We start from the raw sequence: 23024 nt of genomic DNA on the forward strand, positions 1-23024 counted from the left end.
CTTTTTGTAGGTATTTTATTTCAAATTCCCAACTCAGGTATAAACTCTCTCTGCACCAAAACAAACAAACAAACAAACAACAATAAAAACAAAGTAACCAACCAAAACCAAACACGCTGCTACAAGTACAACTAAATATTTATTCTGAGAAGAAAACTACTAAAATGTTGACAAGGTTTTGAGTGATTCTAAGTCAAGGGATTTTCAATGAAAGGGAACAGAACTTCCCTATGGTCCCATATGCAATCTTCCTTTCAAAATGGCTACATCCTGAAGATTCCCATAATTACAACATTTGGCTGTATTTCACTACTTTCTGCATATAAACACATTCTTCTCTCAGCTCAGATGAAGAGATTAGCTAGGCGATCTGTGATAAAGATCTTAGATGAGGGCAATAATTATGACATTTAATGGTGGTGGATGCATTAGTTAAAATGTCTTTATTCTCATGTGGAAGCATTCAAGTAATGCAAATGGATCTACATGGACGGGCCCTTGCCTAGTCTTGCCATGTCCAGTTAAGCTCCCCACTGACCCATAGACCCATACATACTGGGGATTCACAGTACTGACACCTTCTCTTTTTAAACCAGTATCAAGGGTCTGGTGCTGCAAGATGCTGGGAGACCTCCTAACTACCGTAAACTTCAAAGGGCATGTGGGGTATCAGAAAACGTATGGGAACCTGCTGATGTCCCAGAAATAGCCTGTATCACTTCTGTAGGAGGAGACCAACTCAGTTTTAACTATGCCCTGAATTAACACAGAGGGCAGGAGAGAACAGGATAGTAGATATTCTTAAAACAAATTTAAAGTGAAAATTGATGTAAAGATTTACTTTCCCTCACATAGATATAAAAAAGTCATACCACAACAATAATTTTTTCTATCTAGCAATTAGGTGCATAATAAGTAGCTACAAGCATTGAGCAGTGTTGTCACTGAACATGCAAAACTCAAGACTGTAAGCTGCCACTTTATGTTAGCTAAGCAGCTATGACTCTATGCAAATGAAAATATGTTTTTTTTTTCATTAAAGACATGCACATGTGTGTGTATGCATGTAAATATAAAGATTTCTGATGTGACAATTTGAATGTAAAGCATCAGATGCCTAAGTAGCAAGATGAACACTAGTGGAATGTGAAGGGGTTTTGTTAGAAGGAGATATGTTGTTGAATTAGTCAGGCCCAAAGGAATCTCAAGGCCACTTCGAGAAGCTGAGAACAGAATCTGCTGTGAGAAAGAGGGGCGTTTCTTCATTAACAGGGCCTCAGCATGGCATGAGTCGTCGGACCTATCATCAGTGGGGCTCCAGCGTGTGGACTGCCCATGATACTCATTTAGCGAATCCATGCCTGGAGCGTGGATTCGTGATTAGTGATTCACATTGAATCGGAGTGCTGAGTCCTTTATCGTTCCAACAAATGGTGACCCCGACGTGATACTCTGAACGGCATCTCACTAAGGTCGGGGAAAACCCTGAAGCGGCCCAGCCGGAGGCGGCTCAGCTGGACTGAGAGCCGGGCGGAGACGTACGGACGTTCCGCGGATAAATTTTGTTGAAGAAGGCCCCGGGAAAGGTGAGCGGCTGGGAGCAGGAGGAGGGAAGAGTGAAGTTATGGGGCAGAATATATCCTCTGAGGAAGAAGCTATAGTTAAAATCCTCCTGCATATTCTCTCTATGAGAGGACTTAAATACGAAGAAAGTAACATACGTAGACTGTTGGTTTGTTGTAGAACTAACGGCTACCCGACAGAAGCTGAGAAAGCTTTTAAAATTGAACTTTGGGATGATATAGGGCAGAAATTATGGGATAAGGTTAGCGACGGAGATAAAGAAGCTAAATCATTAGCGACTACATGGAAGCTTATAATTTCCACCTTAAAAGAATTTAAGGCTGAGTGGGCTGCGGTTACTGGAATTTTTGCAGCGTTACAGCCTGATAAGAACTCTAAAAATAACTGTGAAGCTTACCCAGTTCGTGTTTTCGATACCCTCCTTACTCCATCCCCTGTTGTGCCTTCGGCACCCCCGATGATACAACAGTCTGGGGCGGAGGGAGGAAAATTACCGAGTGGATGGCCTCCTGTACCATCACACGACCCTGGAGAGACCAAGAAGTCCAAAGAACTGGAGTCAGATAATTTGTCAAAAGGACTGGTGAAAGTTGAGAATGCTAAAGTCGTAAATAAGTGTAATATCAATTCTTTTACTGATTTGTGTCCACCTTCACCGCTTTCTATCCTTCTAACTCCTACAAGAGAACAGAAGGAGCCGCCGGATAAGAAATGGGCAAAAGAACTGTGTGAAAGATCAGATCAGCTATTAGCGAGTGAACCCAATGGTCAGCAACATGAAGCTATGAGAGAGGTGCCTGAAACCAACAAAGCAGCCAAATCGTTTGCAACTATTAATCAGGGTCCCAATGAGAATTACATGCAATTTATTGACCACCTTCAAGAGACCATCAATAAGCAGGCTGAAAACTTAGAAGTTAAGGAAGCACTGGTGTTGAAATTAGCAGTAGAAAATGCTAGTGTTTGCTATCAGCATGTTATTTGCGAGTTTTACGGTACATATTATGTGTTCCTGTGTACCGTCTCTCTGAAAATCAAGCAGCTTGTCAGGAATGTGAGTTAATTGTTTTACTAGTTGTTTTTAAGTGCGTCATAAAACCTTCTGCCTGCTCTTCCCACTCAGGCTGCAAGCAGCCCTGTGCTTCCCCCTTGCCTCCCCCCCCCCCCCAAGGTTTTTACCTGCAAGATGGGGTCAGGAATGATTGTTTTCAGTTGTGTTCCTAAAAAATCGGTATTGGGAGGTGTTTTAAAACATAGAAAAGCACTCGGACAAGAAATCATTAAATCTTTTCAGACAGTTTTACAGGCAGGGCGATTTGAACTTCAACAAGCTGAGAGAGACTTAACTGATAACACACAGGTCAGAAAACTTGTTAAAGTCTGCAAGATGCTTTCCTTATTAACCTGTTTTCTTTGTGGGTATCTGTTTAAGCATGTTGCAATTTTGGTAGGTCTTTGTTATATGGTACGATAAGTTCAACAGAATCATGAGATTCCGTTGATTCAAAATGTGCATTTTGTGATAATATAGAAGAACATGAGTAATTTAGTTCTTTACTGTGTGAATGTGATGTCTATCCCTGTTTCTCTATTAGGACGAGATGTGTTAGGACAACTAGGAGCAACTCTGGTGACAAAACAACAAAATTTCTAGAAGTGGCCATTGATGATGGGCAACCAGTACTGAAATTACAGTGGAAAAATGATGATCCAGTATGGGTAAATCAATGGCTGCTCAGTGAAGAAAAACTCGCCCATGTCGAAGAGCTAGTACAGGAACAGCTTGAAAAAGGGCCTTTAGAGACGTCTACAAGTCCCTGGAATACTCCTGTGTTTACTATTCAGAAAAAATCAAAGAAATGGAGGTTGTTACAGGATCTTCGAAAAATTAATGATACCATGGAAGACATGGGAGCATTACAGCCGGGATTACCATCCCCTGTCATGATTCCAGAAAATTGGCAGATCTTAATAATTGACTTGAAAGATTGTTTTTTCACCATTGCTTTGCATCCTGATGACTGTAAACGTTTTGCATTTTCCATAAATTCTGTAAATAAGGCTGAACCTGCGAAAAGGTATCAATGGGTAGTTTTGCCACAGAGAATGAAAAATTCCCCAACTATGTGTCAAATTTATGTAGCTTGGGCCTTGCAATCAATCAGAAAATCTCATCCTGAGTTAGTGATTTACCACTACATGGATGACATATTAATAGCTGGGGAAACTTTTTCGACTGATTTGTTGATAAATGAAGTATCTGATACATTGCAGCATAGAGGATTGCAAATTGCTCCAGAAAAGATACAAATTCAACCAGCATGGAAATATCTTGGTTGGGAAATTTCTCAGTCCACAGTGAAACCTCAGAAAATAGTATGTCGGCCTGTCATTCAACCCTTAAATGATGTGCAGAAACTAGTGGGTGATCTGAATTGGGTCCGGAGCATTTGTGGGATCACTAATGAGGATTTAGCTCCAATTGTAAAACTGCTAAAAGGGGATAGTGACATTAGCTCTCCTAGAACGCTTACTGCTGAGGCGGATGCTGCTCTGAAAAAGATTATGTCCAAACTTGTAAAAGCTTTCAGCCATAGGTGGAACCCAGATTATGTAATCGGACTGCTAATTGTAAACAATACTAACTATCCTTTTGCTCTCATAATGCAATGGACAACTGGTAAGGAGCCGTTAAAGATCTTAGAGTGGGTGTTTTTGCATTTTCGACTCAAACGAACCATTACAACCAGGGTTGAGGTCTTTGCTCAGCTTATAATGAAAGGTAGGCAGAGAATAGTCAAAATTTCAGGGGCTGAGCCTGCATATATCATTGTTCCCCTTGTTTCAGAATATTTACAGTGGGCTTTGCAGAACTCCTTACCTTTTCAGATTGCGTTATTAGATTCTCAAGCTTTAATTAAGACATTTTCCCCTCCACACAAGTTAATGTCAGTTTTGAATATGGGATCAATGAAGGAGGGTCCCCCTCTTCTCTCAGAATTTCCTGTTAAAGGACCCACAGTGTTCACTGACGCAGGGGGTAAAATGCAGAAAGCAGCAATTACATGGAAAACAGACGGAAAATGGCACGATGTGATACTAACTGACCTGAAGGATCAACTCAGCATTTGAAACTCAGGGCTGTAATAGAAGTGTTTATCAGATTTGCTCATAGCCCAGTGAATATTGTTTGTGATTCTTTGTATGTGGTAGGTGTGGTAGCTCGCATTGAATGATCATTGCTCAAAGAGGTTCAGGATGCACAACTGATGTCTTTGTTCAAGCAACTATGGTTGTTGGTCGAAGAGAGACAACACCGATACTTCATAACACATATCCGTAGTCATCTGACAATTCAAGGTGATTTAGCTGAAGGAAACCACCGAGCTGATTTTCTTGTATCTCCTGCCTGGGTTCCACCTCCAGTAGATAGGTTTGGGCAAGCAGTACGCTCTCATAGTTTCCTCCATCAGTCTGCTCAGGTCTTACAGTGGCAATTTTCATTGTCCGAAAGTGAAGCCCAAGGTATTGTTAAAAGTTGTGCAGATTGTCAGCGCATCTCAGTAGGGCTGGGTGCAGGAGTCAATCCAAGAGGATTAGGAGCCTTGGAATTGTGGCAAATGGACGTCACACATGTCCCTGAATTTGGCAGGCTGAAGTATGTGCATATGTCTATTGATACATATTCTTTCGCCATATGGGCCACTGCTCAGACTGGTGAAACTAGTTCACATGTGCAACGACATTTACGTTCTGCTTTTGCAGCTTTGGGAGTTCCTGCACAGGTCAAGACAGACAACGCACCTGGTTATATCGCCAAAGCTACTGCCACCTTTTTTCAGTTGTGGGGTGTTAAGCACATTACAGGGACACCAAATTCTCTTACTGGTCAGGCCTTGGTAGAAAGGATGAATCGAACTCTCAAGCATCAGCTTGACAAACAAAAAGGGGGAACTGACTGTACTACTCCACATGACAGACTAAGCAAAGCATTGTATGTCTTGAACTTTTTACGCCTTCCGCAAGGGTTCGACATTACACCTATGATTCGTCATGGAACAAGCTTAAAAGGACACTTGACAGACCTTAGAGAAAATCAATGTCAGGTCAAAATACGCAATGGAGTTACTGGTGAATGGGAGGGTCCTTTCCAATTAATAACTTGGGGAAAGGGTTATGCTTGTGTCATTACAGACCAAGGATCAAAATGGATTCCTGCGAAATGGATCAAGCCATGGCTGAATAAAGACAACAAAGATTCAACAGATGCAGAAGGACAGGAGGGAGATAAGTTGTGAGAATTGTCTCAAATGTAAACCATGAATTCTTATTCAGTGTTATAGATGCTCTTAGACCCAGTGGTCTAAAAGCTTATTAGTAAACAGATAAGGTACCTTCCATAGAGAATGCTAATTTGAACAGATAGTAAGAGTTCCAAAAGCGTGATATTACAATTAGATAATCTATCCATAGATAAGGTAAAAGTATAAGATATTTCTACCATGGTAACCTAATTAAGCAACTGGTAAGGTTTTAAAAGAGATATTAAGATTCAGCTATAGATCTTTTAAATAGGTTAATATAAGTTTTAAGATATTAATTCAATAATTAGCATATGAATAGGTTAATATAAGTTTTAAGATATTAAGTCAATAATTAGCATATGCTGATGGTATTAAGTATGTTACTCTATAAACTGCGCAGTTATAGATCTTTTAGGAATTTAAGAGAATATATTGTATTAAGTTGTCTGACTATTCTAAAATAGTGCGTTGGTAAGATGGTCATAAGTAGAATTAAGGTTTTATATATGGTATGAAGGTTTGAGTATAAGCAGATAGTTGTTTAATCTTATTAAGTAAGGTTTAGCTACATTATATGTAATTGTAATTATGTTGTTAATCACGTGTCCTATGTTGCAGTGTATTTCAAAGACGATTCAGCATGCTGTTTAAGGGGCCTGACTAGTTCAAGAACAAAAAGGGGGAATTGTGAAGGGGTTTTGTTAGAAGGAGATATGTTGTTGAATTAGTCAGGCCCAAAGGAATCTCAAGGCCACTTTGAGAAGCTGAGAACAGAATCTGCTGTGAGAAAGAGGGGTGTTTCTTCATTAACAGGGCCTCAGCACGGCGTGAGTCGTCGGACCTATCATCGGTGGGGCTCCAGCGTGTGGACTGCCCATGATACTCATTTAGCGAATCCATGCTTGGAGCGTGGATTCGTGATTAGAGAATAGTTGCGTATATAAGGAGACATGTTTCTGTAATAAATGGCTTTGGCGTGATTCACATTGAATCGGAGTGCTGAGTCCTTTATCGTTCCAACAGTGGAAGAACTATAAGCCTTCACTGTAGCAAAGGCATCAGTGTTAGGAAAATAACATATAGAAGGAAAGTTTTGAAAGTAAATGAGGCTTTGTAATTTTTTTCTTGTTCACAGTATTATGTTTACTATTTATCTGCTACCTTGAGCAATCTGATTTAACTTTGAAATCAGCTGTGCTTTGAACAGAAGAGGGAACTGGAAGACCTCCAGAGGTCACTTCAAACCTTTCTTTTTAATTATTAATTTTTAAACGGTTGTATAATCCTAATGAAGGATTCAGCAAATCCAAATTCAGTCAGTTACTTCCATCTCCTTGATTCCACTTAATTTATCAAGATTTTGCACGTGCTTCCTTGATTTCCACTTGTGGGTTTGTTTTTGGTGTTTTGTTTGTTTGGTTGGTTGGTTGGTTTGTTTGTTTTTCCCCTCAAATCCATTTAGTTTACCACTGAGAGGAAGCCTTCCTGTCAAGGGAAAAAGGAAATGATAGAGTCATTTCAGTAAAAAGCCAATCTGTTGCTCCAGGACCCTCCAGGATTTTCTTCTCCCCATGAGGATGAGTGCATACCATGTGAAATACACTCTTAAGCTCCTGAGCAACAAAACTAAACACCACTTCTGAACACATGTTCCTAAGTTTAGAAAACATGATTAATTGCAGCAGGACCAATAAATAGTGAAATAAAAATACTTACTTTCTTCTCTAAAGATCAGACACAAATGTGACTAGTTTTGATAATGTGACAATATCTGGAAGACATCTGACCTTGTAAAATGAGTTTATGCTGAGAAGTTAAGTGCTTCTTGTAGAAGTCAGGAAAACGTTCTTTGCAAATGGTGGGGAGGGGAAGTGTGTTAATAGAACAAAATAAAAATCTGATTCAAGACAGGTGGACCCCTTAACTTGTGTTCCTCTACACTTAAGTGAGAAATCTGCACCACAGCGCTAATCAAGTTAAAAATTAATTGCAATGTATTTCCCATTAATAGCCAGTTTTCAGAACAAAATAAGAATGTGGAATTTGCTCACCTTGGTATTCTACAACATACAACGACAACATGTAAGCACAACACAAGTACAGGCAGAGCAGGGAGCTGGAAATAATAGGACAGGTACAAACAGAAAAGCAAGAATGCCTATTCACACAGATGAAGATTAAAGACTACAACAGAAAACTGAACATTCATACTAGCAGAAAGAATAAAAATAAAATCCAATTATACCAATCCTTGCATCAAAAGCTTTTGACTGTAGCTTGGATGAAGACTATTCAAATATAAAATATAAAATACATGTCATTGCCACAAGAAAGATGGCAGCAAGCAGAAACTACAGAAGATGTGATTAACATAACAGGGATATGCGATCACATGGGATTTCAAAGTGAAACAAGGCCATGAAAGACCATAAACCCTCTAGTGAGCTAGCATAAGATTTAAGTGAGGTGAGGATCTGCTATGGAGAGGAAGACAATGGATAAGCAACACTGGTTTTGTAGAAGTTGTCTTATGTGCTATGGGGTCCAAGGAGGAAACAAACAAACAAAAACACAACAACAAAAAATTTTTAAGACAAACTTTCCTTTCTTTGGAGGAAAACAACTCAGTAACTGGAAAAAAAAAAAAAAAAAAAAAGAAGGAATACAAGCATTACACCTTTTAGACAGTCCTTAACAACAAGGACTGCTAATGTTTTCACTACTAAATAGAGAGCTATCCCCCTGGAAGAAGGACAAAATAAACAAAATGTGCATGTACAGACAAGGCTATGGACTGCAACCCAAGGCACCCAGTCTTCACAGATTCTGCACAAGCTAGACCTTCCACAGCCTCCCTGAGCTCAAACGGAACTGGTGCAAGACAGCACATTGCAAGGGCAAAGAATAAAGCTGAGAATATCTCTCAGAACAAAAACCTTCTTCAGGAATCTCCATCAGGTGTACAGAAAAATGCCTATGCAACACTGCAAAACTGGAGCTATGCCCTTAATTGAATGGAAAATAATTTACTGAGCATGTATTTAAAAAAATCTATTCATTTCCTTCTCAGACACTTCGGTTAATACAATCAATAACTCCTAACATATTCACAACTAAAAGACAATCAAGAATATATTGCAAATGTATTGATTTAAGCAAAACAATCTTTCAAACAATTTGGTTATCAATGGCATGTGGTTCCTTAAAAAACCATGCATGCAAAAACTTGTTTCAGGCTAGAAGTTTCAACAGTCTCTATTTTTACATTTGCAAATTCAAAAGAAGTAAATTTATGGAAGGAATGGTTTCCACTTGATCAACATAAAGGTCAAAGAATAGACAGATTGGATACGTTAACAAAACAAGCTATAAACATTGTTTATGTTTCCTTGACAATGTCGCATAATTTTTGCTCTAAGTAGGAAATATCCAAGCTATGCTAACACAAACGTTGGGTTCCAGGGCCAAGAAATAACTGCCTACAGAAAAATTAGTAGGACAGTATGCATCTATTTAAAGGAGTCTTTGAAATGGAATTCCTTGCAAGGGGGTTTTCCCCTTTTTAAAAATAGCCTGGAATTGTGAGAGAATATAACTTCTGATCTGTATTTAGGAAAGAAAAAAAAAAAAAAGAAAAAAAAAAGAACTGCAACTTAATGGGATGTGGACAATATTGCCTTACATACACTTTTCTGCTTACAATTTACTGTGAAGTAAAAGTAGCACAGCTTCAGAAAGAGAAGAATTTCATGCTAATGAAATAACTTCCTAAGGGTTTAATTCAGATTTTATTGAAGTCAGAAGGCAGCTGTTTTGATTATTCCAATGGGCCTTGGTTCATGCCCTAAGAAAACAGACTAATCTGAGAGCTTCCCATTGGATTTGTACATGTGTAAGACAGAAACACATTAGACTGGTCAAACTCTATGCCTAATTTTTAAAAAGGAATGAGAAGTTGTCAGAGCCTTACATGAGCCCAAAGAAAGTGAGTGGCATAGATCATAAGATCATATATCAATTTTTCTCCAGGAAGCTTAAAATATACACTCTGCAGAAACTGATGTTTGGAGATGCAAATATCTTATAACACTAAAAGACTTAGCTGCTAAGAAAAGAGTAGTTCCGAGAACAATTTTCTGTCTAATCTACAGGGTGCTGTCAAAATTGTGACTGGTATATAGTTAGGGAGTGGCATAAACCTGCAGCTGGAATTTGCCCCCTGCAAAAGCCAGTCTGTCCACCATGCACAGAGTACTACAGACACCACGATCACCACCCTGCCCACTGGCAGCATCTGAAACACACCCTTGGACCCATCTTGAACTAATTTCTATCCAGCTCTGCAACACTGAAAGCTGTAGCTTCTCTCCTAAACTTCTGCTCTCAGCTCTTGCTTCCTTTGGCAGGTAGAAGCAAAGGTATTTTCTCCGCCCCTACATGTCCCAAAGGATTTCACCATTGATTAGCCTTGAGCAAATACATCACAATATGCAACCAAATATTCCTTCATGAGACAGTTCAGCGTGTTACTCTCTTTCAACAGGCCACATGCCACAGTATTTTCCATTGGTCAAGGAGGAACATGGCTTTCAAATGCGTCTTGAAATTTCACACAGTGATATATAGAGAAAGTACTTACGGCACTTGCAGAATTTTGTAATTGGCTTCTTAGTAGGACAGAGGATTCCACTAATTCAGAAGAGTTGTGCTTTTAAAGTTAGGTTTTCAACCTCTGGGACAAGGTTAATGTATAAACCTTTTTCTAATGCTCAGATTCAAGGCACTTCAGATGGCATTAATGAGATCCATTTAAATGATAATTATACTACCTGTACTTTTCTTCATGGTGCTTCAAGAAAGCTGGCAATAAAGATAGCAACATTCATGCTGGGAATGTTTTTGATATGATAAAAGGTGAAAGGTGGACAAACATTTGATCCATTTCCATAATACAGAATCTACTTTATGCAGAAATCCAACTGTCAGATATGCAACAATCTGCAGTCATTACAAGAGCAGTTGGAAGGTTAATACAGTTCTGTATATGCCAGTTTGCTTCTTCTACTTCATTAACAAGTTGGATGTCTACTCACCAGTTTACTGGGTGAAAGGTATTCATCCATAAGTAGCTCTTCGTCACCTTTAATCAGTGGACTGGGATTCAGGTTGCCACGCCAACTCAAATCAGTCATCCGGACTCCAGTTGAGGCCGGACAAGAAACTCTGCCAGGATTCCACATCAGGTCCATCTCAATATGCTTTGAATAAAAGGATAACAAGCAGTCTGATATTTTTCTTGTATTTATTATTTTCCTTTTAGCAGAATCTATTTTGACTCCCATTGCAAGTGAACAAGTGCCTATGGAGATACAGGTACCTGTAATCAAAAAGAACCCAAAGCAATGCATCACATAACATATATTCTTCCTTTTTGTCACCCTCAAGAGTTATCACAGAGTCATGGAATAGTTTGGGTTGGAAGGGACCTTCAAAGGTCTCCTAGTCCAACCCCTTGCAATGAGCAGGGACATCTTCAATGTCTGGCCTTGAACGTCTCCAGGGATTCCAAAGCTATTACTTTTACAGAAATATTAACACTTAACTTTGAAACATAAGAATAAGTGTATGTACACTCATTAGAGTAAAACAATAAGCAGCTGTACCCAAAGGGCACAAGCATTACTATGATTTATACAGCTACTCGGCAGCAATAAAGTATCCTAGCTGGTGACATTACTGTAACAACAGAAGGCTAGACTAGAGAAAAGCCTTCTTGCTCTGCTGAAGGGACACCTGCAGTTTTCCTCTGTTCTCCACTGTGAAGCAATGCTTATTCTTAGTGCTGGAAAAGTAATTAAATACTCAAGCTAATCATAACTGGCTGACAAGGATTCAGTGGTGGCCAAGATCTGAGAATTACCACTTCCTTCCCCCTCATGCTAATAAACAGTTAAACACAGGAGTGATTTTTGTTAGGAAAAACAGAAGTTCTGACTGCTCAGCTAGCCACCTCTACTTGAGAGAACCAACCAGTTAATTGGTCAGAAAGGTTTACGCCACAGACAGTCCTGTCAGAAGTCTTCATCTTCCTCTAACTATTACTGTCTAGTCAGAAGTCTTCGTCTCTGCACTAGCAAAAGAAATTCTAAAGACTCTGTACTGTCATAAAAAATAGCAGCCCTTATCTGAAAAAAATCAACAAAAATTTAACAATCCACCAAACCTCTCTCTGCAGATCTTCTTGCACTAGGAAGAAAGGAACCAAAACCTCACGCTTCTAAGCGCTCCTTCCACCTGCTTACCACAGGAGAGGCAACCCACAGAAAGCAAAAACTATTTTCCCAGATCACTGCATGTACCTGGCAAGCATTCCTAGAGAAGAAGCTGCTTTCTCAAACATGCTACCTTTCAGCCACAACAGTGTTCAATGCTTAACAGACATATTCATGAACAAATTCTTCAGTGACACATTGCTCCTTTCAATCTTTCTTAATATCTTATAAAAAAAACACCATAAAGTGAACTGAGCAGTGACATTAGCAGCTTCTAAAACTTCAGCATGCTCATAGTCATATAAGGACAGTTATCATAATTCTGCCCATTAAAAGGGAAAAGTGATCTCAGAAACACCGTGTGTTTTTGGAAGAAAAACTACAGCCTGTAAATTTCTATTATTTGTTTATTTTTCCAAAGAAGTACAAAATTTCTCAGGTTTTTTTCCTTTACTTTCTTTAGAGCAGGTCAGTACGATTTTGTCAGTAGGCTGAATTGCAACAGTTGTCAGTGGTTCAAGGAAATTCATGAATTTTATGTGATAGAAAGGTCTTCTGGTGTTGTCTTTATTTTCCCAAGAAAGAATTTTTTTGGTCTATAACTGACTTGGATTAGAGTATGTGCCATATAAGTACTGGAATACTTTGATAGCTGCACAAGAGTTGTGTTGGATCATGTGCAAGAACTGGTGGTTCCTTTTAGTTCAAACAATATTACCCAGAGATAATCCTGTATGTTACTGGAGCCAAGTGGAACAATAGTCAGAAATCACTGATGTAATATGTGAGTGCAAAACATAATGAGATAATAGGAGGACTGTGCAGAGTTGGGCTGTAAACAGTTAACACATGTGCATAGAACAAATTATTGCTTTTTTTTCTTCAGTCCACCACTATTACATTTCAGAACATCCTCCAATCTTTGAAACTTTGAAATACGTGTTGAGACAGCACTTACTTAAGGTTTGACAAAAAGATCAATTTGTGGCTTCATATCTGAAGTAACACTTCAAATTCTATACTTCCTGCTATTGATCAGCTGCTTGTAATCATCGTAACATTGGATTATTGAGAAGAAAAGTATTTTCATTACAAATTGTCTGGGATCAAACTGAGTTATTGTCAGTAAACAAAACTATTTTTTACATGCTTCCTTCACTTCAAAACTTTCTTCAGAGAAGAAAGAATCTTCTCCTGAACATGGATCAAAATAACATCTTCAAAATGAGGAATATAGAAAAGCCAGAAGTGCAGAAATGCTAGTGGTGAAGAACCTTTTTTTAAAAAAAAAAATAAAAATCCATAAACCTCCGAAATCTCCAGCACCATTAGGAGCAAGAAGTGGATCTGGCACAATACTTGCACCCATACAGATACAGGAGTTAGATGACTCATTTCCATCAGGTCCACCTGAATTTCTAAGACAGGTAAAATCATTCCAGTAAACCCACCTCACCCACTCATTTAAAATACTAAAAAGCAAACGAGAAATCTATGGCTCTGTCAAATGCACAGGACAAGCAATCAGTAACCTAAACTAGCATTAACCTCAGTGGGACAGTTTACAAGGACTGGAAAAACTTCACTGTCATTAAACAGGTCTGAGAAATCGCAAATCTGAAGATTATTCCACAGAGAAAATGATCATATTGGTTATGTGTTGGATCTATATGTTGAATGGTAATGCAGATAATTCCTACAAGAACTTGCAGGACCAACAATAATGGAAGATAATTACAGCTAACACAAACCTTCAGTGAATTCAATGGGAATGAAAAGCAACACCAGTAAGCAGATGAGGGTATCAGGGAAAGAGAAAATGGCTGAAAAAAAAAAAAAAAAAATAGACTTTTGTCCTGCATGTGAACATTGAGAAGCATAGGAGAATGAAAGAAATCAATTAGTTACTTTCTGCAGGATTTGCATCATAGGTCTTGACTTGGCAGGCTTTTACACGTGTGAATAACTAGAAGCAGATAACCAGTGAGAGCAAGAGAAATCAATGACCAGAACAGTGAGATGAAAGATTTTGAATTCTATCAACAGTTAATCTGCCAACTTTCTCCACTGCTGCCATGCTTCTGCCCAAAATAAGCATGATGATGGTAAGCTATTCAATTAACAGGCATGTGGTAAAAGTTCATTAAAAACTGCATGACATTTTCAACATATATATGAGTAATACAGCTAATAAAGATAATTATTAAAATTCAGCAGCCCTTGGAACAACATGTTATTCAAAATCCCTGCAGAATTCTGTAATTTGCTCAAAGGAAATTGTCAGAGAATTGATGTTCTTACGGTCAAACAAACTGATAAAACTCCAAGATCTGATTTTCCTGCTACAAGATTTACCAGAGAGTCAATGACAGGATCATGTATTCTTCATTAAATGTATATCAGTATGAATTTCAAATACAGCAATTCCCAGAAATGTTTGATTCCATATTAATTATGGCTTAAGTCTGAGAAATTGTGTGACTAGGCATGATAATTTCTTATACAGCCTTCAAGACATTACCTAAAGAGCTTGGCCAAGCAAGTAGACTACCGTTTAAAAATCAGAAAAGCCCAAACTGCAATAATCAATCCAGATTTGCTCCAGGAAAGACATATAATTCTATATATTAACATCCCATAAAAAACTGAATCTTTACTCCCACAGGTCAGCTTCTCGACCAGGATCCTCTCCTGCTCTGTGGTTAACCATGCCTTCTAAAACCTCCACTGCGTGGGGAGGAGTGCCATTTCAGGTAGGATACTGAAATGTGTACGCTCTTATCTTTATGTCACCAGCCTACAAATTCTCCAGAAAAAATAAAACAAAACCAAACCATTAGAGAACCATTCTGTTCTCTATCCCTTCATGACAGGAAGCTTGCACTGCAGATTTCCATTTTTCGTGCCCTGCATAATGTAATTTTTGTTTAATCCAGAATCACAAATTACAGTAGTGCTCATGCTGTTACCACTGCTGCAGAAGGAAAACAGAGAATTCTGTGTTTACTAAGGATTTGAAAAAAAGGCTTGGTTTATAAGTCTCAAGGGAACTATAAGTGCCCTTTTAAGCCTAATTTTGTGCAAGTGCACTACAGATAACCTCTTCTGAAAAATAACTGTTTGGGCAGCTGGAATTTACTATGAAGTCATCAGGAAACTACTGTTGCAATAATCCACCCCTAATGGCAAAAACAGTTCCTGCTACATTTATTCAATATAAAGCATCCTGTTACAGACCACTCTATTTCAGCAGGTGCAAATTCTAAAAAGCTGGAAAATAAAACATCCAACCTGATATTAATGGGAATCTATTTTTTCACACATGATTAAATGATCTTGTTTCAATCTTCTGTTTTTCTTAAGCAAAAGGAGGTAACAACTACTTCAGTAATGCTACTTTAATAGCAAGGGATCATAAAGAGCATTCATAAATATTCCACTTGTGTGCCCCACTAAAGAAAAAAAGCTGTCACGGGAATACTGAATTATCAAGATATCGATATCCTGTTTAATATAATTAAAAATTCACTGGTTGCAACTACATTGAAAGACTGAAATGCTTACAATAATGGGTTTGTTTAACTGTTCAGCCAATTTGAACCCTTGCTTCAAGCACTCAAATTTGCACATATAGCAAGTGTACCGATTTGCCTCATTGTCTACCTTCCTTATTTATGGTTTTACAACCTGTAAGAGTGCCTGATGGTCCTTTGGTATTACACATACGTCCTGCTCTACAGTTGCCATGACCATGGTAAGTAAGCCTCAGGATTTATGTCCCACACAGTTTTCAGGAAAAGTTCTTGGGAGCTTTATAGACTTTGTATTACCCTCATGCACAGAGTTGAGTTCAAACTGTGCTGTCGTCCAAAGCAGCAGGGATCCCAGGAAAAAAAATGCATGCTAGAAACCCAGACTAGGTTTGAGCCAACACCCTTGAGATAAAAGGTGTTTCAAAAAACACAGCAGTAATAAATAAAAGGGTAATGTATTTAAACGCCACCCCTTTCTCCTTTATATACAGAGTGTTTCAAAATGATGGACACAATTTCAAAGCAGTATGCCTCTCAAATCATGTCCATCTTTTTGAAACACCCTGTATTGTTGTGGTTTAACCCTAGCTGGCAAACAAGCCCCATGCAGCTGCTTGCTCATCTTCCCCTCCACAGTGGGATGGGAGAGAGAATTGAAAAAAAACTTCTGGGTTGAGATAAAAACAAGATAGCAAAAAAAGAGATGATATGTAATAACAACAACAATAGTAATAATAAAAGAATATAGAAAGCAAGCGTTGCACAATGCACTTGCTCACCCCCCACTGACCGATGCTCAGCCCATACCTGAACAGCAATGCGCCTGGCCAGATTTCCCCCCCGTTTATATGCTGAGCATGATGTCATATGGTATGGAATACCCCTTTGGTCAGTTTAGGTCAGTTGTCCTGGCTGTGTCCCCTACCAGTTTCTTGTGCACTCCCCACCTTCTCACTTTCAGGCCAGTAAGAGAAGCTGAAAAGTCCTTGACCGCTTAGCAACAAACTAAAACATCAGTGTGTTATCAACATCATTCTTATTCTAAATCCAAAACATAGAACCATACCAAATTGCATGTATTAAAAAAGCAGGATATATAATACTTTTCCAAATTCTGCTGAGGAGGTTGCACGGTGATTAGAAATTGTCACGTGTGCTGGAAATTCCTCTAAATTAATTCACTCTGGAGCTAGCTTGTCAAATGTCCTGATAGAAGGATAAAAAGCAGGTTGCTTTTTGTTATATGTTGTATTATGTGTCAAAGAAACAATAAACCAAAGTCCAATCGTTTTGTTTTTTAAGGTCCTGTGGTAGAAAGAGAGTGGTGGCAATTTCTGTCTGGCTACAAACATTCATTGATGGCCACTGCAGTGTAAGTCTACAGACAGTGGCTATAAACGAGCATGGATTACCTAAATCCTTAACTGAAACTGCAAAATGCTACAGATTGATTTTTTTTTCCTTATATATGTGAACTTCCTGCTGAAAGAAAATGTTTCAAGAGGCATTTCTGTAGTCTGTCCCCACTCCTCTCCACAATCAGCCTAAGAAAAGTAAAGCAGAGGGTAGGATGTGGGGGTAGCTGGTGGATAACAGGGGTTATGGAAAAACAGAGCTCCAGGGTGCCTAAACCCTCACTGCCAGAAGGTTGCCAAATTATCTTAATGTAAGGTAGACAGAGATCGGGAAGCTGCATTTGGCTCTTCGTGGCCACAAGTTTTTATCCAACAGCGTCTAAATATTAATAAGAAGGAAACAAGGTTGCTCTATTCAAAATCCTCCTGTCCTCCTGTACAGGTCCTGTCATGGATAGCTAATGCCAAGGTACACAAGAACCAACATATCTGTGCTTGTCACACACACACAGATCCTGCCTTTAATGTAGATGCCACCGGAGCAGAAGACTGGGGAAAATAACTAGTTTCAGCAACTCTAACATAATTTCAGCTTTTTTAAAATTAACAGTATTCAACTACAATGTTATTCTTTTCAACTATTCCCACGGTAGAGATACTAATTTAAATCACGGCACCAGATTAATGAAGTATTTTGTCAGGAAATGCTTAATATCCTTCTTTTTAGGCCTTATCTCCAATATCCTGTTCTTACTTCAGAAGACAGATGTACAGGTAAGTGCATCCAGCCAGGCTGAACTAAAAGTTTATATCATGTTTAACACTCCACAGGTTATCTTAATAACTATTGGATATTCTGCTAACCTTCAAAGGACAACAACACAAAAAATTAGGTTTTCTAAAAAATATCAGCCAGGTCACACTTATTCACCCTCTTTGCATTCAAAAGGCCTAACTCAGCGATTACTTAAATTGCAACTGCTAGGCATGTTATTTGACACACAGAGGAAGGACACACACAAAGCAAGGTTTTGCAGAATCAGTATCTTTTTAGGATCAACACATACGGTGAGGAAAACAAGACAAGCTTTAGGATACAGAAAATCCCCTTTGTGTTGTGAACACATACACAAGCATGTCGCAAGAAGAGCCAGAGGCCACGAACGCATTTGCAAAGAGCAAGTTTTATTTCAGTTACCTCTCTACTGGGGAATCTCCGAAGTGGCACCTAAGTTCCCATGCAGAGGTGACACCAGCGGGGATGCAGGTGCTGGTCAGTTCAGCCCTGGTAGACCATTGGGCCTGCTAAGCTCGCCTGTATTTCAAGGCTTCAGGCAGGCGCAGCCTCCCACTCTTTCTCAAAACAAAGCAGGAATCTCAGACATAGTGATAAAGTACCTAGAGTTTCTCACAGGCCTATGTTATCTAACACAGAGGTTCTACTCATCAAGCACACAAGGTCAGTAAAACAACTAGCATGATGTGCTTTTTCTATAGTAGCTGCAAGTCACTTGAACATATTTACATTTAACCAACCTCCTCGCTAATCTTCCCCTACATTCCCATACAGTGTCATTGGCACTTATCCGTATTTTCCAAGCTCAAAGAGGAAAGTAACTCAGCACCATGGTTTCAGGTCCAAATCCTGAAGAGACTCATTCACATTAACAACTTCACACAGAGCGAGTAGGGGAAAGACCCAAGTACAAAGCTGTATTTGGCTAATGCAAGATAAAAGCATCTGCCAGTATAATTTAAAGTATTAACAAATACTGGCAGTATATTTAGCATCTGGAAAAAGAAACAATACTATTTCAGCACACAGCCTGCAGCGTATATATTTAAAAAGCAGCATGATTAAATCATATTTTAGTGGGGAATAAAAAAAAATAAAATTTGAGTGACTCAGGGTTAATTTATCACCCAAGTAATAATCTCCCTGAGTTAGTGTGTGGGTGAGGCCTTTGCACATATTCTAAGTGTAAATGAATAAACTGATTTGTCAATGGTTTTGCATAGGTTCTACTGTATTCAACTGGTGGTCACACTTGTCTTGGTTTTGTTAAAAAACAAGTTTCTCTTTTAGTGAATTTCTGCCTGTCAGCTAAAGCCTTCATATTAGCTGCATTTTCCTGGAGAACCCAACACATGTTTTGGTTAAACCTAGCAATGGAATGCAAACTTATTGATAAGCACGGATGGACATCTCGCGAGAGGGGCAACGAGAAACTGGTGACCGAGAGACTGACCAACGGTGTATAACATTCCATTCACGTGAATACTTCATATAAAAGTGGGAGATCACGAGGATCTCGTCCCTTTTGTCTCTTTTCCCTTTTTTTCCTCATGGCTGACATTAGGAGAGGACCTTGCTGGTCGTCCCTGCGAACTGAGGCCTAGTGAGAGACTGAATCCAGCTCCGGTTAGCTACAGAGTCTAATCCAGGACTTTGGGTGCTGGCTCTGCAGTTGCTGAGACTTACAAGATTGGTTTTGTATATTTTGTATTATTTTCTCTATTCTTATTAGTAGCATTAGTAAAACATCTTTAACTTTTCCAACTCTCTTCTCTCTGTCCTTCTTTCCCTCCCGATCGCCTGTCCTGAGTGGGAAGGGGGGAGAGGGAGGGGCAAAAGGGGGAAGTGGGGGGGAGAAGAGGTTAACAATACATCTGCCAGGGTTTGATTGTCACCCCGCAATCCTAACCCTCGACAGATAATTGGCGCCCAACGTGGGGCAAGAGAAAGGGGTAAATTTGGAGATTTTTGGCTTTTCTACTGCTCTGACGTACCTTTCAATTTTCTTGGCACGGTGCCAACTCATAAAGTTGTGATACTCGTGCATCTGTTTGCTTTGGATATTATTTAGTGGTATTAAGGTAAAGTGAATTACATTGATTTAAAGATGTTATGGCAAAAGTTGTATCAGTTATTTTCTACATTGTGCTCGCTGATCCCATATCTGTGTTGGTGTTTCTTTCTGAATTGAAGTATTCATTATATAACAACAAGAAACTGGACAGCAGTCATGATGATACTGTGTGGTTTGGCATTGGTTTATTTCATTACACTGCAGCCGCTAATGTATTTTTACTCATTTTTGCTTTACCTTGAAAAACCTCCAGGAGAGATTAAAGAGCAGAATGGCTCTATATTTGCTAATTGGTCAAGCGAATCTTTAGAAAGGCTGACTAACAATACTTTTGTGTTTTCGCTAGGACAGTTTGCAAATGTTTTAGAGAACTTTGAATACCCTTGGAGCTTTGATAGAACTGTGATGGTGTTATTTGGTTTGCTGAATGTGTGTCAGTTTGTGCTACTGTTAAGAGAAATGAGGTTCAATAGGAGGTTTGCGTCTCTTTTTAGTCCTGAGATTTGCGGTGCGCCTTCGGAAGCTTTAGCAAAAAGCACTCCGAGCCGCTCGAGAAAAGGCAAAACAGCCAAAGCTGCTGCTGCAGCCACTGCCCCCCCAACCGCGGCTTCACAGGCTGAAGCTACAGCTCCTCCGCAGAGCTCCTCTGCCAAGGTCGCTGCAGATAACGTTACTTCTCCAGCCTCAAAGGCTAACAAGGCGGCCCCCCCGTCTTCACACACTGGGCACTGTTGCTGCTGTAACCACAGCAATCACTGTGACAGTCATTCAGACTCTGAAAATGAATCAGATGATGGTGAACCCATATCAGCATCAGTTGCTGGTTGTAAGAAAGTCACTAGAAAGACTACCCGTGCAGCAGGTGATGGCACAGGGCCAACATCAACCCAAGACGCATCATCAGGACAGGGTGGAGATGAAGTGACCACCACTCGGTCCTTTTCTCCAGGTGAGCTGAGAGATCTGCGAAAAGACTTTAGTCGTCGTGAAGGCGAGAATATTTTAACCTGGCTGCTGCGATGCTGGGACAATGGGGCAGAAACAATTGAATTAGAAGGTGGTGAAGCCAGGCAGCTGGGATCTCTGTCAAAAGATTCCACCATTGATAGGGCAATTTCAAGAGAGTCTAATGCCGCTACTCTCTGGACCCGACTCCTGGCAGCTATGAAAGTCAGATTTTCCTACAAGGAAGACTGTATATCCAAGTTAGGGAAATGGAATACTATGGAGAGAGGTATCCAGTTCCTGAGAGAATTAGCTGTGCGAGAGATCATCTATCTAGGACCAAACAGCCAAGAGGGGACAGACCCAGATAGAATCAATTGTACAAAATCTATGTGGCGCAGATTTGTACAAAGTGCACCACCTGCATATGCTAAGTCATTGGCAGGAATGGTCTGGTCGGCTAGAGGTGTACAAGAAATTAATGAAGTGATTGAGCAGCTCCGGTACTTTGAGGACAGCCTTGCTGGTTCTCTACGGGCTTGTGTCTCCGCTGTGGAGAAACTGTGTGAAAAATCTGATGACCGGTTTGAAAAGCTGTTGCAAGAAATCAAAGAGCTCAGAGAAGACTCGTACCGTTCATGACCTGCACAAACCTATGTTTCAGCTGTTAGGAGAAGGCGTTTCCAATCTCGAGAGAGAGGGCAGAGACAGCCCACAAAAAGAGGTTCACTGTGGTTCTTCCTACATGAGCAGGGAGAAAACATGAATAAGTGGCATGGAAGGCCTACCTCAGAACTTCAAGAACGAGTACGTGAGATAAAAGGAAAAACTCCTAGGAAGGTGGCTGCTCCAGTTTACAAAAGGAGCAGAAGAGATTCTGATGCTCTTGAAGGAACCTCTAATTCACACCCAGAGACTGTGCAAAACAGGAATTAGAGGTGCCCTGCCTCCAACCAGGTGGAGGAAAGGGATAACAGACTCTATTGGACTGTACAAATATTATGGCCTGGTACAACACAACCCCAGGAGTACAAAGCTTTAGTGGACACTGGTGCTCAGTGCACAATAATTCCTTCTAATTATAAAGGAACGCAATCCATCAATATTGTTGGAGTGACTGGGGGATCCCAGGAACTGACTGTTGTAGAGGCTGAAATGAGCCTAACTGGAAAAAACTGGCAAAAGCATCCCATTGTGACTGGTCCAGATGCTCCATGCATCCTTGGTATAGACTACCTCAGGAGAGGGTATTTTAAGGACCCAAAAGGGTATAGGTGGGCATTTGGTATAGCAGCTGTGGACACTGAGAAAATTGAACAGCTGTCTGATTTGCCTGGTCTTTCAGATGACCCTTCTGTTGTAGGACTGCTGAGGGTTGACGATCAGCAGGTGCCAACTGCTACCACGACGGTGCATCGCCGGCAATATCGCACCAATCGAGATTCTTTGATTCCTATCCAGAAGCTGATCCGTCAATTGGAAAGCCAGGGTGTGATCAGTAAGACTCGCTCACCTTTTAACAGCCCAATCTGGCCAGTGCGTAAGTCTAGTGATGAGTGGAGACTAACTGTAGACTATCGTGGCCTGAATGAAGTTACACCACCACTGAGTGCTGCTGTGCCTGACATGCTAGAGCTGCAATTTGAACTGGAGTCAAAGGCAGCCAAGTGGTATGCTACAATTGACATTGCTAATGCATTTTTCTCTATTCCTGTAGCAGCAGAGTGCAGGCCGCAGTTTGCTTTCACCTGGAGGGGCATCCAGTATACATGGAATCGCTTGCCCCAGGGGTGGAAACACAGTCCTACCATCTGCCATGGACTGATCCAGACCACGCTGGAGCAAGGTGAAGCTCCAGAACACTTGCAATATATTGATGACATCATCGTATGGGGCGACACAGCGAAAGAAGTCTTCGAGAAAGGTGAGAGAATAATTCATATTCTTTTGGATGCTGGTTTTGCCATAAAACGAAGCAAGGTCAAGGGACCTGCACGAGAGATCCAGTTTTTAGGAATAAAATGGCAAGATGGCCGTCGTCAGATCCCAATGGATGTGATCAACAAAATTGCAGCAATGTCTCCACCTCCTAATAAGAAGGAGACACAGACTTTCTTGGGCGTTGTAGGTTTTTGGAGAATGCATATTCCTGACTACAGCC

General features: G+C 40.0%; 1 protein-coding gene and 1 long non-coding RNA gene across 14 annotated transcripts in view; one reads left to right on the top strand and one right to left on the bottom strand.

The window, feature by feature from the left end:
* LRRC56 (leucine rich repeat containing 56) overlaps positions 1–23024 on the bottom strand; it is a 78269-nt gene that overhangs the window by 50698 nt on the left and 4547 nt on the right. For 9 of the 13 annotated variants that reach the window (XM_065839851.2, XM_071809054.1, XM_065839852.2 and 6 more), the window contains one exon: positions 10982–11146. The exons of 1 other annotated variant lie outside the window; for it this stretch is intronic. In XM_065839851.2, the coding sequence (XP_065695923.1) occupies positions 10982–11137 (156 nt within the window). In that variant the 5' untranslated portion in view covers positions 11138–11146. Of the gene's footprint in view, positions 1–10981; positions 11147–18246; positions 18331–23024 lie in introns of those variants that run through there. 3 more of the 13 variants (XM_071809047.1, XM_071809051.1, XM_065839855.2) reach the window with 3 other exon arrangements.
* LOC139828091 (uncharacterized) lies at positions 1052–18792 on the top strand. Its single transcript, XR_011739312.1, has 2 exons — positions 1052–1586; positions 14826–18792. It is a non-coding gene; the product is annotated as an uncharacterized lncRNA (long non-coding RNA).

Source organism: Patagioenas fasciata, chromosome 5 (genome assembly GCF_037038585.1).
Source record: "Patagioenas fasciata isolate bPatFas1 chromosome 5, bPatFas1.hap1, whole genome shotgun sequence".
NCBI classification, from domain to species: domain Eukaryota; kingdom Metazoa; phylum Chordata; class Aves; order Columbiformes; family Columbidae; genus Patagioenas; species Patagioenas fasciata.